We start from the raw sequence: 19,040 nt of genomic DNA, 5'->3' as shown, positions 1-19,040 counted from the left end.
AATGATAACTAATATATTCTTGCAAGATTACCTGGCTTCAGCCTCTCAAAAGTCAAAGTTGCTTTTTTTCCATTTTTAAAAGAAATCATTTTATAGACGATGTTCGTTTTGGTTTGCTGGTCGCACAAAAGAACACAATTTGAAGACTGTAAGACAACACTGTGTCACTGTTTGACTTTTTTTTTTTACTAGGGTGTGCACCTCTCCTTTAAAAGATGATCCAATATGCATCACAATATGTGGGCTCATACGATTCAGGGACGATTCAGTGCAATGAAATCTAATACAGTCCTTAACATTCCCTGGTCAATGATGAAGTTTATCAGATGTATTTCATCAATGACCAGGGAATCACAAGTATTTTTGTTATTTTGTGTCCAGTTTCTCTCCTTTTAGAGAAAATCCAAATGTCTTCCAAACTTCAAATTTGATGATTCACTGCAGACCATGTTGCCGATGTTGCACATGTTGTTCTTGTTTATCCCTCACAAGTAACAATGTGCCAACGCAGTTCTCGTAACGGGTGTCGGGCCGGTGTCTTGCGTCAAAGCAAGTATGCTTTGACCTTTGACCTTAAACGGGATTGGAGAAGATGCGCCAAATTAGCAGCTGAGCTTCAGAAAGCATCTGTAAATTTAAGATCTGGCAACCCACCATTTCATAGTACAATTAGTTGCATTTTTTATGTTAAAACTTATCTCTGATTCATTTCAGTGAATCGCTCAATCCCTGTCTACACACTTAATGGTCAAAAACAGTAATCAGAAGATTAATGGATAATGAATATTATCTTTTGTTGGAGCTCAAAATCCAGACATCATGAATCATTTAACTTGTGGTCTCGAGATAATGGGATAAAATTACTGAAACAATGGCTCGTCTCGGCTTCCTTACAATATATGCATTTTATGATTTTTGTTTCTACAAAGTTACACAAAGGGATGTTCAGATAACTGTGGGGAACAACAGGCTTGTGTGTCACATCTGGCTCCGTCCCCATGTGTTTAAATTGGTGTCCTTTCAGAGGCCAACAATTTATTTTAAACATTGGTAAGGAAAAACAAACTATTTTTCTACATGACTCTATAGGGAAGTCATACTCTGCTTCCTACTTTTCTAAATGGTGTTCAAGCGTATTTATTGACTTGCATTTGCTCTGTCTGGAAGAATGAAAAACCTCTTGGTGACACTGACCTGTGCTATATGCTGGATACTCTATGCATCTTCTTGTGATAAAATGTATTGCTTGAAAACAACCTCTATGCATTTGTACATACTTCATATCTGCCTTGTTGGGTAAATATAAGGAGAACCAGAGAGCCCGTTGCTCTACTGTTTGGTATAACTTGACCTACTGTGGATGATTACTTTGAGTTGATGAGACTGAACCGACTCTGTTCCTTTCAAAAGGTTTGTTTTGTTTATTTTGTTTTGTTTTGTACAGCATTCAGATGAGCATTTTGACAAATATGCATTCTATTGTTGAGTACCATTAAAATGTAAAACAAAGACTGTTAAGTGAGAGTTCATTTGAAAATGGCAGAACCACCGTGACTTAATACTGACCACTGACTTTGTAATTTATATAATTTCAAACTGAGAGAATTTCATATGAAGATAGCAAGATATTCTTGCTTGTGTCCAAGACAAGATGATTTTTTTTCTCCTGTTTTCAGTCTTTGTGCTAAGCTGAGCTAATCACCTGCACTATTGGTATATAATCTACCTTTTAAAGTCAGTGTGTCAACATGCAATAAGTATTTTTGGCCACATGAGGGCACTGTTAACAAGTCGAGACCACAGTATTAAAATATTATGCAAAGATGGCAAAGACACATCGATGGGCCTTGACCAGACCAGTTTCTCCCTGACAGTCTGTTAAGGTTAGGTCTGCAGTTTGTCATGGAAGGAATGAAAATGGGAAAATGCCTGGTGGAAGAAGCATGAAGTTGCATGAAAAGAAAAAGGCTCCAGACTACAGATTCCTCAGTTTACACTTGAGTACAGTACGCTTTCACAGGCCACAATATTTTGCAAGCTGGGAACAGATGGATGCTTCTGTCCAAGGAAAAAGGTAGAGTGAATATTGAACTTGTCAATGGCCTGAAACACAATTCGAAACCAATACACCTGCCATGATAACTTAATGCATATGTTTTTGTACATGTATTTCAGGGGTTGTGTAAACACCACAGAAAACACGAATTCTAAAGTTAACGACTTCAATAAATCCTGTGAGCCTTTAATGTTTAGGAGAAGGTTAATGTTTTCTCTGTAAATATTTTTTTTTTTCTTATATTTGCTAAAATTGTCATTATGATCTGACAGTAGATCAAAATGCAGGTCAGCTGTGTAAAATTCCACTGTCTGTGGGTCCGCCCAGTGGCTGTAATTCGATTTGCAAGAATTCATTGCTGGAGTCAACAAAACCAATCAGAGCCAAGGGGAGTGTCTGAGAAGTGTCAATCATGCTCCTGCTGACGCTGCTGGCAGCCCCCCTCCGTCGCGCATTGCCTAGTCCCAGGCGCAGTACCTGCTGTTACCTGATCAGATACGGTCAAGATCAAGTCCGAACGGTAAACAATGGCGGAGAAGCAACTGAGCAGAATATTGCCCAACCGTTGCCCATGCCAAAGAGGAAGAACTAAGATGACTGATGAAGAAAAGCAGCACAAAGAGAAAGAATTGGACCGAGCTAGAAGGAAAATGAGGATAAATATCAAAGAGTGGTTTCAGAGTTGGAGGGAGCGGCTGGATTTGTAAGGACTCAAGAGCTACGCAGAGTTGGCCGCTTTCCTGCTGAACAAGTAAGGACCCCTACTTTATATATGTTTCATTCTGTTGTTTAACCACAAGGTTAAGATGGCGTTGGTTACATTAATATTTTTAATAGTGCAAATCGCCTTATGATGTTGCAGTCAAGCTACATAGCTTGTTGTCTACTGGTTAGCAAAAGTGTCTTTCAAGTGAGGGGGCACTTACAACATTAGCTTGTGTCCTGTATGCTCTGAAGTGGTTGAATTGGTATAGAGAAATAATGTTGCTCATGCCTTAGAAAGGCAGCATGATGTTGAACCTAATGATTACCTGGTAACTCCTACAATGTGAGGAATATTGTTTGTTACTGGGGTTAATACAGTGATCGGCATGAGGCACTTGTCAATATGATTTAGTTGTATTGATCAGAAATAGAACTGCAGCTGTATATAAAATCAGGGTGTGCCCTAGTGTATTATTAAATTTCCCACTGCCAGGCTAATTATTGTTTATTTTATTCAAAATAGGTTTGTATACACCAGTAACTAAGTTGAAAGCGCAATGGCAACATCTTATGATGAACACGTGAACACATGGCGGGTCTGAGGTCAGGTGTCTTTTTTTATCGCCTAACACACCATACCACTGTTACTGTCACTACACGCAAACTAGGCTACTTGTGATTGAACATAATGGGAAGTCACAAAGAAAAAGCCAAAAGGAGTGCAGCGGTGCGACGTTGGCTGAGCCAAGGTCGATGAGGCAGCTAGCATGTATGTAGCATGGATGTTAGCTCGAGGTCCGCTGCAGTGGCAGAGCAGCCTTCTCCGTGCAGTGATGGGAAACGTAGAACCAGCAGATTTAGTCAACATTGGTTTGTGGACCTGAAATTCAGCGGGTGGCCGTACCTGACCAATTATGGTAAGTTTTACTTTGTTTGCTTTGTACTATGTCAAAATATTAACAATATTAAGTGAGCTAATTTCAGTGGTTTATTAGTAAAACATTAAATTCAGCGTTAGACGAGCTATGGCGGTAGCTGTTTTAATAAAGTCAAAGTTTAGTTTTAGGTATGTTTTGCCGCGTCTGTCGCAGCCACCGCCAGCAGGCAACGCAGGGATCATCGACCAGAGCTTTTATTGAAGCTCCTTGCACTACTCATAGGCAAGACGTGCTAAACGCTCATGTTCGGTCTCTACGCCATTGCACCAGCATCAATAAGGCAGCAAGCAGAAGCAAATGTAAACAATGCCACATTGTTTTAAATGTAAATATATGTCACTGATTATTATAAAATATTTATCATGAAATTTCCAGTAGTTAGCTTGCACTGTTTTCATGTTGTAGGCTTGTCAATCCGAAGCATTTGAGCCCGTGATATGATAATATGGAGCATGAAGCCAGAATTGGTGGTTTTAAATGCCTTAATTGGCTCCTAAAACATGAAATTGCTTACCATACAAATTATGGAGCCTTGCTGGATTTTGCCAAGCTGCTTGGCTGTGATTACTTCTCTAAACTTAAGGTAAATGATTAAAATGTATATTTTGTGATGCTGACAAAGTTTTCAAAATACTATAAATGTTATCTGTCATATTACTCCCATTTTTAGATTGACAAGAGGACCAATTGTAGGTTCCATAAAATAGAGATCCTGGCCATGGTTGTGGAGCAACCAATTCTAGAGACCATCCCCCTCTTATGCCATTGGCCTTGAGGTGGATGAGTCCTCGGATATATCCCTGACCAGGCAGCTGGATACGCATAAGGTACTAATTTTACATTGAGTTATACATACAGCGAGTCATACAAATCCGACCTTATGCTGGATAAATTGAAATAATATTTATTTTAGGTTCCTGGACAGAGAATGCCAAATTCTTTGTCAGTTCCTGGACATGGTGCCATTAAATGATGGGAGGGCAGGTACCATTGCAGAGGCCATCCATGAGGTAATCGCAATCAAAGCCATACCAACAGATTTTTGGTTTGGGGACAGATGGTGCTGGTGTGATGACAGGTAAGAACTAAAATTTAATTTTATGTATAGTTCTATTTAACTCTAACTAAATGATGATTATATTGTTAAGGATGCCATAATGGTGTTGGCAAACAGCTGACAGACTCCTGGACACAGCTAGTGTCTGCACTGTGCAGCACATCGCCTTGCGCTTGCGTGTAAAGATGGTGCAGATAATGTGCCATTCATGCGAACGCTCCAAGGACACCTTCAGGACCTGCACATTTACTTTAGAAACAGTGCCAATTGCACAGCTTTGCTGAAAGCAACCTCCAATGTTCTGAGAGTGGACAGCCTGAAAGTAACTGTAAGCAATCTAATCACTTTCAACATTTTTTAAAGATAATTTTCCACACTGTTTTGTGTGTCGTCTTTATGTGTCCTTTGCTTGTTAGGAGGTGAAGGACACAAGATGGCTGTTCCAAGACAAATCCAAGATTTTACTTTTAAGTTAGTAAATGCAAACATGTATTTATTTTTATTGTAGTTTTTGTATCAAAACATTGGTGCTGAACAGTACTTCAAGAGTGGTGCTTTTGTGAGACTATTGTTGGTGCTTAAATATTGTCAATAAATGTCTAATAATAGCACATGATTAAATTGATTATTACAGTATTTTTTTCAAATTTCCAGTCAAATTTTAACACTGATTTAATGCAAGGCAGTATGAAACCACTCTAAATTCTACTACATCATGAATCTTTTACCTATAGGGCACTGCCATCAGTCAGTTGCTGGCCTGTGTCAGGCAACTGTCACAAAAAAAACATGTTTCGCTGCTAGTGGGCCGCCCTTCCAACCTACCACCAGGTGTAGCAAATTTTCTGGGGGAAACAGATTACATTAAGATAAAGTATGAAATAATATTCCCATAGACATTCAATCAATCAGTGAATTCTTTGATCAGTGCTAAATAATTAAACACAATTTTAAATGATTACAAATAAATACAACTGAATGAAAACTCTCATTTTGAAACAAATCATGACATTTTTGGTCATAAAAAATGCTAATCACAGCAGTCTTCCATCTTTAAATCACACAGTTGCAACAGGCTCAGGGTTCTCTTCCACTTCATTTACTACCAGTTTATTATTGTCGGCCACATTAGACCTGAATCGCTTGTTGTTGAAGAAGAGCGGGTTGTCGAAGGTCGTGAACTTTTTAGGCATTGGGAGGGGGCGACCAGACTTCTTGAAGAGAATTAGGACAACGACAGTCACAATGACAGTCGCAATAACAACCAGCCCAACTGTCAAAATCACGTGGCCATGGGTTGGAGGATCCACCTTAGGGCTTACTGTACAGATTCAAAATGTAGATGATGAGCCAGAACAAAATAAATTTGATTTATCATAGAAGTAACAAATATAGAGAGATACAACTTACCAGCTGTTGTTGGTGCTTGTCTTAATACTAGAAAGAAACAAACACAATGGAAAAAAATTCACAATGGGTGTATCATTTCTGTATCCTTTTGTCAACATTATGCTCCAAATATAGAAAATCAGTTTCCAAACATATATCTCATTTTGCAAGTTATGACACTATTTCTGTTGGACATCTGTGTCATTGTGCAGACATTACTCTAAAGGCACACCATGCAGGATTATCCTACAATTTCAATTTATAGACGGACTCACAATAACAATGCCTCTCAATCATCACGTACAACCCATTCAGTCTGTAGAAGTGTCTAGATCTACTGTCACATGCTTCTCTGGCAAGCGTTTGACATACATCCCCATGTTGGGTTTAAAAGGGCCTTCATTTCTGCACATGACCATAACGTAGCTGTGGTCAGCCTCAGAAAAACGAGACATACTGTTGAAGCTAAGCTGAGGCAACACAATAACAGCTGCCTGCAGAAAAGGAGCACTGCTGCCACCAATTTAATCGAACATCTCAAATTTGCCTACATGTAACAGATGGAGACAACTTTGGCCGTACGGTAACCCCAAGGGTTCACACTACTTTTTGGGGTCTTTAGTCAGGAGGATGCCTTTTTAAATCAGTATGTTATGACGATACAGGGCTCAGTAGTTGATGACTGATCAGTGATGGAAGATGGCAGCATTGTAATAATGGTCTCACCTTTGGGGATTTTGCATATATATCCTCTGCGGTAATCCATGGCTGTGGCCCATTTTCCATCTCCAGCTCTAATTGCACCATATCTGTTGCGAAAAGTTTCGCCCAAACCCCAGTTAGCGTAGTCCATGGCTGTTCTGTCTAACCACAGCCACATGCCTGGAGACAAACAGAAATCAGTGGTTGTTTTTTGTACCAGATAAAGTAGTGCTTTTCTTCTTTTGATGTCAAGAGAAAAAAAGATTCCAAATGTACATGTATAACCTATAACCAAACCTTTCTATCTAACATTATTTTCATTGTAGAAAAAAAAGGAGCTAGCAGCTATCTTAAAGCTACACAGAGCAACATGAGCATTTCTGGAGGTGTTTGTTATTTGACTGAATGATCACTCTCCTTTTAGGCCTGTTTTAATCCAAACAGATGGAAGTATACCGTAATTAAGATGGAATATGCTTTCTTATGTTCACCACCAGGACTTCCAGTAACTATCAAGCTTAATGTTACTTTTCATTAAGAACTGAGAATGTGTATGTACCTTTGCGAGTTTTGTACAAGCCAATCCAGAATGCGGATACGCTGTCTCGGAACATTTGGATATTGCTGTGAATGAACTCTTGCTCGTCTGGATCTACAATGCTGGCAAGAGTTCCACCTTTACAAACAATCAAGCAAATAAGATAAAAGCCTGTAGTTAAAGCTCTGCACAGCAGAGTAACTGAGAATATCTATTAGAGAACCCTCAAAAAATACTTACCTTCTCTTGCACACTCGGCTGATGCCGATGGCCAATCAACATTTCTTTTGAGAAAGAGGTAACAATAACCCCTAAAAGGGAGCCAGCTGACTGTCTGGCCTCTCAAGGTGAATATATCTGGGTCATCAGGGCAAAATCCTGGGAAATCGCTTGACTCTGTTGGTGGCACATCTGTGAATGAGAGAGATATTGATATTGATATTGCTAGTAAGTGGTCTCAAATTCAGTTCACTCATGTAAGCACCAATATTTGCGTTTATTGACATTAATGAGAAGATCAAATCTAAAACAAAAGCAGCGGTGTAGTGCTGATAGATAGAGAGATAGATAGATAGGGAAGAATATCCTGTCCATGATTGCTAACAGTTTTGACAGCATCCTGTCCTCCATCACCTCCTCTAGGGTGACAAGCTCAGAGCCAACAGCAGACCCTGCCTTCTTGATGAGTTTATTCAGGCTATTGTTGTCTTTCGCTTTGATGCCCGCACCCCAGAACACCACAGCTACGGAGATGGTGCTTCTGTTTTATCCTCTTTTATCTTCTACCTTTTATTATCTAAATATACATGAGCCCCACCTGTTGTCTTCATGCAAATGCTCTTCATTTTCCGATTGCAATCAGCAGTCTTCCATTTTCCATCCACATCCACATACACACAGGGTTGGTCCATTCTTGGTTCATTATAATGCCAGCTGGTTATGGTGATACGCCAGCCTTCAATATATCTGAAATATCCTCCAGTCTGAAAGTGAAGATGGTTCAAACTGCTATTAACATCAGTCATTCAAATTTAATTTAGATTTTTTTTCAAGGAGTTGTGAACATTTTGTGATTTTTACAACAAATGATGAACTTGAGAGAAAAGCATAGAAGTTTAGCTTTTGAAAGCTGTCAATAACATCTTTTTTATAAATATACATTTTTGCTTTTACATAAACAGTAGTCAGCAAAAGGGTTGAGAAGCTTCCTGCCCTGTACCTCCGCCTTGTTCAGTCCAATCCACAGAGGAGCTCTGAGATTCATAGCCATCAGCTCGATATAGGCCTGTGACCACCCATTTCGCACGCTAGCCAGTTGGGCACCATCACCTTGACAGTGCGCCTTGGCTGCTTTCCAGGTCATTGGTAGAGTAACAACCTTGATGGAGTCATTAAGTATTCTGACATAGTCGGTATAAGTTGTCGGTTCAGGAGTGTCTGGGAGAGAAGGGTCTGTTCAGGGTTAGAAATTGTACAAAATTAGTTTTTCCACTCATGTTAAGGTCGGACTGTGGTGTATATAGATGCTTACTATTCCTTTCATTTTCCTTGTGAAAAATTAACCACCTAATTCAGAAACAAGCAGTTAGAATATGCAGTTTAAAATGTAGTACAAAACATCCTAAAACTAAATTATTTATTTATTTATGTATTTATTTTTAAATACAGTGACACAGGAAATTGTCAGTTGCTTTTGTAAGATTGGTGCTCATGTGGGCACAATTACCCCAGAAAGACGCATTTGTGGATTGATATGTGGTCATTTCTCCACTAAGGCCTGCGTCTTTTTAAAAAGCGGTGACTTTTGTCTGTTTGCTCCAAATAAATACATTAATGTGCCCCAAAGCAACTTGCATGGAATAAACCTATGGTCTAATAGGGATGGGTACCTAAACGTGTTATTATAAGTCTAAATTATTGAATACCGTACTTGTATTACGTCAAACATTACTCTCGAGTTCACAACAATTGCATTTGACACTGTAAGTGCAATAAATCCTTCAGGAGTAAAAAGTCAATAATGCATCAATACACCTGTTCAACAAGCATTCTCTTAATTAATCTGCTTTAATAACAATAATGATGGATTGGATTTGTATGGCACTTTTCAAGACACCCAAAGTGCTCTGACAAGTCTGACGGAAAGCACACCATTCAGCGCCTACAGCCCCTCTGACCACCACCACAAATATACAGCAGTCAGACACATTCACACGAGGCAAGGTGGGTGAAGTGTCTTGCCCGAGGACACAACTACCATGACACAAGTGGCAACCCTCCGAACATTGGCCAACCTGCTCTACCACCTGAGCCACGGTCGCCCGCTGTGTCCGCAGTCTCTCATCCACTGCACAAGCACAGCACGCTAGCTCTCCTAATAGTGAATTGTTTCAGAAAACAATTCAGCTACCGACAAACTATTGAAAGCTGTCTAAATGTAGTCTAACAGTTGAGCTTAATATGCCACATAATCGTATCTCACAATTTGGCAAATTCTTGCACACTTAGCTCCTGGCTGGGACAAACCAGTACCCTCTCAATCCTCCTGCCTCTCCTCCCTTCATCAGAGATGAATTATTTCACCCACCCACCCCCCACCCCCTATTCATCACACTGATTGTTCTTACAACCACTCTGGTCTGATCAGAGGACTGAGATCCATTCATATTACGCACACAGAGGCGCACCACAGTGCCCCTCCTCCTCCATTTAGATAGAGGATTTTGTTCATATAGTCTAACCGTGTTGCTGCCATCATCTTTATTGATTATTAATCACTATCAAAGGCAAACATCAAGGTTCCCTTATTGCTTGTATCCATGGTCAGTGTGAAATGATGCTGCCTCCAAAGGAAGCAGGACAGATTCTTCCCTCTGTACAGCCCAATGCATTTTAAAATCCTCCTTACTGTACACATACTGATCACAGTGTCAAAAAGCACTATTTTGCCCTGTCTCAACCCACTCAAACTTAATCATGTAAATGAGATTTAGCAACAATATTAATGATCACTTTGTAATGTGAAAATATTGTTTTTTTTTATCTTGCGTGGCAGCAGTATGCTTCCTTTATTATAATACCTAATATGGTTTTGCATCCTTTGGCAAACCATTTATGTAGCAAATAAAAATGGACAATACTGTGCCAGTTCTTGTCTATTAACATTACTTTAGGCCATAGAAAAGTCATGTATAAGAGGAAGAGCAGAACTTGGGCTCACCAACATTTCGACCACAAACAAATCCAATGGTGTCATTGCAGGACCTTTTTGTCCATTTCCCAATACCTATGTTGGGATCCGTAGTCATGGCAGCACACTCTTTCTGGTGGAAAAAAAGGAAGGATTAGGTCAAGGATCAATTTGAAGGATTCCTATATACTTGACAAATATACTGTAACTACTGACAAATTTGGATGAATTTCCCATTACAGAGTGTCAATAAAATATTACCTTTTGAGTCATGAATGGTCTGTCATAGTCCTTCAATGTAGATTCAAGATGTTAGAAATTTGTATGAACACAACAGAAGGAAAAATATTACAAACAATACACATGCAATACAGCTGTCATGTATCATCTCCTTTCCGTCATGCTTTTGTTTTTGATGTCTTTTGGTTCTGTTTCATGTTTTATTGTGGTGTCCAACTCCCCTCTGGTTTCTGATCCTTTCAGACAAATGTCCCAGTTTGCAGGGCTAATACAGGAATTCTGACTCCCTGTGTGTTTTCCCACTGTTGTGATTGTCTGCCCCTCCTACACCTGTGTCTCATTGTCCCTACATAACTTGTGTATCATAAATTATCAAATAATAGCCGGGTTTTAATTAAACGCAAGGTCCACTTTTAAATGGCGGGCGCAGGTGTATATTCTGATAAATAACCGCCGGCTCCAAATAAATGCTGAGTCTAATTTATTTTTTTAAAACATCAAGGAAGAAGACATGACCACTGACACTGCACATTTTTCTTCTTTGCCTTTTTCACGTATTGTGCTTGCTTTCTGTCAGTCAGTATCACATTGATGATCACCATGGCCCCGGTGCAGCAATAAAATAAAAAGTACGACTTGATATTCAAACTTGCTGGTGTAAAATATGCAGAGGAAAACTTGGGAGAAGCAGCTGCTAGATGTTTTTCTGTTGACGCCAAGAGAGTGAGAGATTGGTGAAAAAATAAAACTGAGCTTCAGCGTCTGTCCGAGGAGGACAGCAAAAGGGCCAGGCTGCCTGATGGAATGGGTTATCTGCAAATGGGCACGCCACAAGAGAGTGTCCTGCAAAATGATCAGGGCAATGGCAAAACAAATGTACGCCAACGTGAGTGACAGCAGAGATGAGGAGTTTACTGCGAGTGCTGGTTGGCTAAATCGTTTCCTCTCTCAAACTGCCGCCTGGTCCCAAATAAACGCCTCGTCTGTTAAGTGATTGAAACATATAAACACCCCAAAAAACGCAGCTAGGGCTGCCTGATAACTCAAATTTTCAGCGCATTTCATATGAACATGTGCGATAAACACATCGCAAAAGACTGCCTGACAAGTGATGAATAAGAAAAATCATTTTGTTTACATGTGCCAAGCACGCATTTACCCTATGAGATGAAGCCCCAGCTAGCTGTTCACTGCTCTGACAAAATTAATCAGCATCAGTTCCATGGTGATTACCAGGTACTGATGGCTGAGGGAGGAGAGAAAAGCAATGAAAATTTGATTGTGTGAGTATGTATGTATGTATCCAGGAAATGGTAGGACGAACAAGCGTGCACCCTTGATCACGCTACTAAACAGTTAAGGGAATGAATTACGGGATGTTTTTAACTCTGACATAAACTGGTCAGAGAGCTGTGTCGGGTGTGTGTGTGTGTGTGTGTCCGGCAACAACACCACCGAGAAATATTTAATTACACAATTACACAATTACTGATGGAGCTGCTCCGTTCCACTGCTATATGAATTTATTTTGGATTCGGGAGAGACGGCGTGTTACAAACATGGGTACCACCTGCAATTCAACCGTGAACACCTACACTAACAATTCAAAACTAACGTTAGCCATCATTAACTGTATAGTTAATAATATGCAAACTCAATATTTGTTTATTGTTATATCGTCATCGCAAAATTGAACTGTCTTATCGCACATCACAGATTTTCCTCATATCGTGCAGGCCTAGCCCCGGCTATTATTTTGTAATTACGGTATATAGTCTGTGAGCTCTCTGTCTTCAGTTCCAGTTTGTTTTTGTCGTCCATAGCAAGCACTCCAGCATTTCTCCCAGCGATATCCTCCCTGGTGTTTTTTTTTTTTTTTACCCTGTTTTTAATCCTGACTTGCTGACTGCTCTTTTTGCTTTCACTGGCCAATTTCCTTTGTACAGTACCTGTCTTCAGTAGGCTGTTCGCCTTTTAATATCAGCTGTCTCGAGGTATGCATTTCGATCTAATGTAGTGTATCAATAATTCTTAAAAATTCAGAGTAATGTTTGTGTGTCAGAGTTGTTACCCCAGCATGTCATCAAGGTGTCATGTAAGAAGTCTTAAGGTCAAGACAAATGGCAAGTTCATACAGTCAAATTTACAATAAATGTGTTACCTGAAAACGGTGATGCCCCTGTAATGGAAAATCAAGATGTCAGAATTATTTAGCAATGCAGCAAAAATGTATTATAAGCAACAGATATAATTCTTCACAATACTGAATAAAGGTTGTGTACTTGGGGCCTAATCTTAGCTGTTTACAGTGTTGGGGAGACTTAAACTACATGCAGTTGAACTACAATACGTAACTACAATTTGCTGGTAATTAAACTACATTCATATTTTGTGCTGCGTCAAGTATTTCAAATACTTTATTGGTCATTTTCTGTAGTTGAACTACTCAATTTAAAAACCACAATATGGCGTGTATATATATATATATATATATATATATATATATATATATATATATGTATATATATATATATATATATATATATATATATATATATAGTTAAATGAGTATAATGAGTATAAGTAGTTGCTAAAGCTTCTTTTTTTAGCAGTAGTTTTACAAACTACATTTCTCCAGGGGTAGAAATGTAGTTTGTTCAAACTACGGCCTGGCTGAACTACATGTAGTTTTACAAGCTACGCTTGTAAAGTAGCTTCCCCAGCACTGGCTGTTTAGGCTTTAAGTTAACACACTAACACCTCAAGAACAGTTTAGTTTAAACATCTTACTATATAGCGGTCCTGCTGCAGGTGGTGCTGCAACAATAGAAAAGCACAGTCTTATTTTCATGAAAGGAAGTAAAACAAAAAAAAAGTAAAGTAAGTGTCCACTTACTGTAAACCCCCAGTTGTTGTATTGTGTTGGTTTCCCATCAGTCCAGTAAAATCGTCTGTCATTCCTGCTATTCATACCAATCCACAGGTCTGTGGTTGGTGCCTTTGCCATTGCAACAGTTAAAAATCCTGAAAAAGTAACACATGTTGATAATTAAAGGCTTAGAATACCATTGGTCAATACAGTTTGTGTCATTCAGTAATTCTTGTTTCATTTCTTTGTTCTTTGGGATGCACTGTTGATTTTCATATTTCTAGGGTGTTTACACTGTACTCTAAGAAAAGCAGAAACATCTCCTGTTTGGACACTCAGTTTATTGAGCATTTACTATGACTAAATAAAATGACAGCATATCTTGGGTGGATGTTCCCTTACTATTGATACAGACCGTTATGAAACTTCACTAATGTGATAGACTTTTAAGCCATGTTGCCCAGGCCTAGAACTAACAGATATTTACATTTTCATGAAATACTCATGGTATGCATTTCTCTGGAATATAGTAGTCCAGAGAATATATGATTCCAATCATAAAACAAACCTTGTACAGTATTTGAGGAAATTGATGCCAGATTCCCTTCCATTCTTTTGCATTGTTTCCTCGCTCCTTCCCATGTCTCATTCTGGTTATTAATGATGTTATAACACTATGGGGAAAAAAACAAAATGGAATTACTGTGTGTAATATCTCAAAAGAGCACTAGTTTATTTTGTATCCACAATAGCTCAGCTGCCAAAACATCAGTTTTATTAGTGTTATTTTGATAAATATTGTTACTGGATGTTTAAAGCAGTTTTAGCACCCATTTTCCAAATTTTCAATACTAAAACCAGTTGTGCTTTTCTGCTGGACAATAAGTCGACATACACACTGCTACAGTGTGTACACATAGGCCCCCCTCCTCACAGTTCTCAGTAATTTTTCCAAATTGCTGTTGTGCTTAAAACACAATACACAAGATTTGTTATACTCATCTTTTATTCAAAACAAACATATTTTGCTCTCAGTGTTGTGTCAATATGTATCTGTGATATCAAACATTGTATCAAATATTGATATTTTTCAGGGTGTCATATCACATTTTCCAGTATTGTCACAGCACTGCCATCCCATCCCATCCTGCCAAACAAATATCAAATCTAACAGTTTCCACTGACCTTTGACTCAAATTTTTTCCAGTTTTGTGGACATCCACCCTTGGGGGAAACTGTTGGTACTACAGTAGCATTTGCAAGTGGTGTGCCACTTCGTTTACAAATATAATAGTGTTCAAACCCACAATTATAATTCATCCAGAACCCTGTGAGATAACCAAAAATATATTTCAGCAAACAAGAATATGTATTTTTACATTCAACATCTAATCTCAAATGAATTCTTATTTAGTTGATAAATCATGAAAGTATGCCACTGAAGATTTATCCATTTAAACTACTCACCCTTAAACGGGGTCATTTCAGCACAATTCTCATCATTGTTCTTGAATTGAGGTTGACCTTCATCCCATCTTTGAAACACCACCGGTGAACCATCCATCCACCTTTTTGGGACACAAATAAAATCTATTAAGAATTGTAAGAAATATTCATGGGTTAGTCTGTTGAAATTAAACTCTGCACTGCAGTCAATTCAGCAAGATCTACCAAATTCTGTTCAAAGAAATACATTAACTGCTTCATAATTAAAACTGCACTTGTCAATACTTGCCAGACAATATTGTGAATCAGGTTGAATATGATTAGTATTCAGATATGTTTAACTTAAACATAAAAACAAATTGTGGTCTAATTTCTAATCAACTGGTGCTTGAGGACCATTTTAACAATCTCCATAATAGCAACAAAGTGCCACTGGTTTCAGGCAAACTTTGTAAATTGTAAGTTTAAATTGTAAATTGTAACATATAGAATATTACAAGGACTTTCACCATCTTAGTTATCACCTCTAGTAACTCTTCATATACCTGCTAGGACTCTACAATCTCAAAATCCCAGTTTCCTAGTGATTGATTCCCTATCAGTGTTTTCCTGTTATAGCTCAATTTTGGGGATTAAGTAGACTACTTGATTATTGTGTATGTGTGATTTGACTGCTGTAGATGTTTAATGTTGTGCTCATTTTAACTTCTTTATACACTGCTGAGCTGGCATCGTATTTCATCAGGTCATCATATGCTGGTACTGTGGCAATCCTGTGAGAAAAACATATCTAAAAACTCAACTTGTTCACTTTTTAAGCTTCACTTTTTCAATTCTTTAGCAAATCCAAGAGAATTTTTGAAATATTAATTTGTTTTACAAAGTAGAGTTTCTTGAAACCATAAAGGATGAAAATTTGTTATATGAAGGTAGCAAAATTAGCAACTACTAGCACAAGGGGTGTCACTTGTGCAGCACTGGCAAAGGTTTACATGGCTTAGAAGTCTGGTATGCGGGCCTGTTATCAGAATTTTGCGCAGGGCCCAAGGGAGGTCAGGAGCAGCTCTGAATGTATATTATAGAGATCAGAGAGAAGCAAGATGTCTCACTCCTTATCAACTTCTGTTATCAGCTCTGGAAAAAATGGATGTGTCTTGATTAATTGATAAAACAAGTTTTAAGTTTAACGTCTTCTGGATGAGGATGATCTGCTGCTTTCTACTGTTCTCTATTTTTCCTGTGCATCTGTGATGGTGAATGGCACGCACAAGGAAAAATCGTCCCCTGGCAATATGAAAAGAGTTAAGTATTTTGCTAATTTTATTTAACGTCTCTTATTTTAATCTATGTAATATGATTTTGATACTTGACTCCTTATCTCATTTTCATTTGATACATTTTTCATTATTTCCTTTATACTCACCCATATGTTTCATCAAGATCTACAGTCAGACCTATCCAGAAACCCCCTTGTCGTCTGTATAGCTACACACAGACAGGCACACGGTTAAACTAGCAGTACTTCCTTTGCAGTATGTTCCAAACTCTCATGTCATTGGTGAAAGAGTAATGTCACTGATGTAGTCTAAAAATCCTTACTTACCTGTTTCCATAAGAAGACACTTTCAGCTTCACTGTTGATTGTTACCAAGTCACCATGCATGTTTTGACAGGAGCGACGAGCTTGTTCCATGGCCATTGATACTCTTGAAAAATAATACTGATTCCCATTCCATTCTAGCCACCCATCTGATGTCTCATTCCAGTCTGTAAAAATGTTAAAAGAAGGTTGGCTAGCAGGTCCAGCACTTTGATCTTCACAGAAATAAGTAATCACTATCAAATGGTTTTTGGTGTTCTGAATTCTTTATGCTCCCCAAAAGCTGAATCCGACTGACTTTAGTCTTGTTCTGCAGCGCCACCATCGGCACAAATTTTTGTAAAAACCTTCGTAATCTCCTGTTGATGCCCCAACATGTTCTCTAGTGCTACCATGAGTTAGGCCTGGGAAATATGGTTCAATATCACGGTATCACGATGGTGAAGTTTCATGTCAGTTGCAATAATTATTATTATTATTATTATTGAACCCCTCAGCTTCAACAAAAGAATATCATGATTTACAATGTGCCACACGTAATATTAATCAAAGTTCACACCTATAAAGGGGTCAAGGCTGCAGCAGATTTGTAACCATACAATAGAAAATAGGGTTTTGGGAAAAAAAAAAAAAAAACATGAAGCAATGTTTTCTACATGGTTTCAAAAAATGAGACCACTAACCAGGAGTGACAGGGCCTGGAGTCGGTTGTGGAGCTATTCCTATAAGAACATAAACAGAGGAAGTCTATTGCAGGCAGCCTTGTTCAGTAAACAAGAGAGAATTACATTGTTTCAGTCTGTCCTTATACCTGCAGGGATCTGGCAGATCCATTCATTAGGCATTTCACAGTGCACATCGCTCCAAGACCCACTGCCATACGCCATATATGGACTGTATACAGCACAAGATTCTACGTTGTTCTTATTGTCTGGCTGTCCTGGTTGCCAGTGTGTGAACTGCACCTGTGAACAATGAAACAATGTTCATACAACAATTAATACATGTGTTGTCTATTTAAATGAGTCTCCAAAATGAAAAATGAGTCAGTTATAAGAGTAGAAAACTGTTAACTCACTGGAGATCCATCGCTCCATACATAACCAGTGACAGGGTCAGGGGCACTAAATCCAATCCAGAGTGTGTAGTAGCTGTATAGGAGACAGATCTAGATCTGTGATTTAAGTATGCAACATTTGTACTATGCTGCTATAGCTTTAATGGATATGTAGATAACATTCAAGTATCAAACCTGTTTGTTTGATGTAAAAACAACAAACCTTCCCCTCAATTAATTGTTATCTCTAGAGTCCAGTGCTGGACATGAACCAGTCTCCTGCTGAAACCAGTTTTTTTTCTTATTACCCAGTTCTTACTGTACCCCTTTAGAACTTTAAGGTCAGCAACACTATGGAAGCTGGCCAGGTCTCCTCCAATGGTCCTGCAGTAATCTCTGGCCTCAAACCAGGTCCTCCTGGATGAACCCATGCCTGGGAATTTCTTGAAACAAGACAAAATAACTTCAATGTAGCTTGGTAGTGTCACTTCACAGCAAGCTCTGATCAACTATTTAATTTTATATGCAGTGTTTTATTTAGGGCTAGGTGATAAATTAGTAAAATCAGTTAATTCGAGTTTGTGGTTAAGGACAATTTAGAAATAAAAATGGATTTTCTCTTTAACTTGCTCCACCACCGCTCCCCATGGGCTCCCGTTGTTCATAGAGAGCTCCGCCCTCCCCCCGCATTGCCTTTCCACAGAGAAACAAACACAACAACATGGCAGCAAGCCAAGAGTTTGCCCCTGAAAAGGTACCGTCTCGTCAGTAGTTCGGTTTTGTGGCGTCTGACCTTGAACAAACCACGGTCCACTGCAAAGTTTGTTCAAAGGCTGTTGCAACTGAAGGCAGCGTACAAAACCGCGGCAGCCCACAAACACCCACTATAAAACAGCCAACGTTAGCGAAATAATCATTGTGTCCCATATCCTGTTTTTTTTACGGATGCTGTCATGTTGAATATCACTATAGATAGATATGGTGCCTGTATATACAGTGGAAAAGCCGGAGGTTCATCCACATGCTGAAAATGTTCAACCCCAGGTTTGTGCTATGAAGCCGCAACGGGGCATGCCTCAAGCCAAAGGTAGTAGACAGACTCGTCTTCCTGGCCAAAAATGTGTTAAAAAAAAAAACAGACAGCAAGCACACAGATGATGTCCTGTACATCTATCAACATGTTATGTTTACTATGCAATGCAATGCATGCAGATGTTTAATTTAGTTTACATATCTTCAGGGACATAAAATAA

General features: G+C 38.8%; 1 protein-coding gene across 2 annotated transcripts in view; it reads right to left on the bottom strand.

Moving 5' to 3' along the window:
* Positions 1-5,232: 5,232 nt before the first annotated feature.
* The window catches only part of LOC119010824 (macrophage mannose receptor 1-like), a 28,199-nt gene continuing 14,391 nt past the window's right edge, over positions 5,233-19,040 (bottom strand). For both annotated transcript variants that reach the window (XM_037083323.1, XM_037083322.1), the window contains 21 exons: positions 18,112-18,230; positions 17,809-17,881; positions 17,542-17,695; positions 17,414-17,452; positions 16,734-16,897; positions 16,554-16,615; positions 15,152-15,252; positions 14,870-15,012; positions 14,253-14,358; positions 13,712-13,839; positions 13,606-13,632; positions 12,977-12,994; positions 10,837-10,866; positions 10,606-10,708; positions 8,605-8,837; positions 8,203-8,368; positions 7,626-7,796; positions 7,407-7,523; positions 6,872-7,027; positions 6,167-6,193; positions 5,233-6,077 (listed from right to left, as the gene is read on the bottom strand). In XM_037083323.1, the coding sequence (XP_036939218.1) occupies positions 5,815-6,077; positions 6,167-6,193; positions 6,872-7,027; positions 7,407-7,523; positions 7,626-7,796; positions 8,203-8,368; positions 8,605-8,837; positions 10,606-10,708; positions 10,837-10,866; positions 12,977-12,994; positions 13,606-13,632; positions 13,712-13,839; positions 14,253-14,358; positions 14,870-15,012; positions 15,152-15,252; positions 16,554-16,615; positions 16,734-16,897; positions 17,414-17,452; positions 17,542-17,695; positions 17,809-17,881; positions 18,112-18,230 (2,400 nt within the window). In that variant the 3' untranslated portion in view covers positions 5,233-5,814. The remainder of the gene's footprint in view (positions 6,078-6,166; positions 6,194-6,871; positions 7,028-7,406; positions 7,524-7,625; positions 7,797-8,202; positions 8,369-8,604; positions 8,838-10,605; positions 10,709-10,836; positions 10,867-12,976; positions 12,995-13,605; positions 13,633-13,711; positions 13,840-14,252; positions 14,359-14,869; positions 15,013-15,151; positions 15,253-16,553; positions 16,616-16,733; positions 16,898-17,413; positions 17,453-17,541; positions 17,696-17,808; positions 17,882-18,111; positions 18,231-19,040) is intronic.

This window comes from Acanthopagrus latus, chromosome 21 (assembly GCF_904848185.1).
Source record: "Acanthopagrus latus isolate v.2019 chromosome 21, fAcaLat1.1, whole genome shotgun sequence".
NCBI lineage: Eukaryota > Metazoa > Chordata > Actinopteri > Spariformes > Sparidae > Acanthopagrus > Acanthopagrus latus.
The sequence above is the reverse complement of the archived record's forward strand: the minus strand, read 5'-3'. Positions and strand labels throughout refer to the sequence as shown.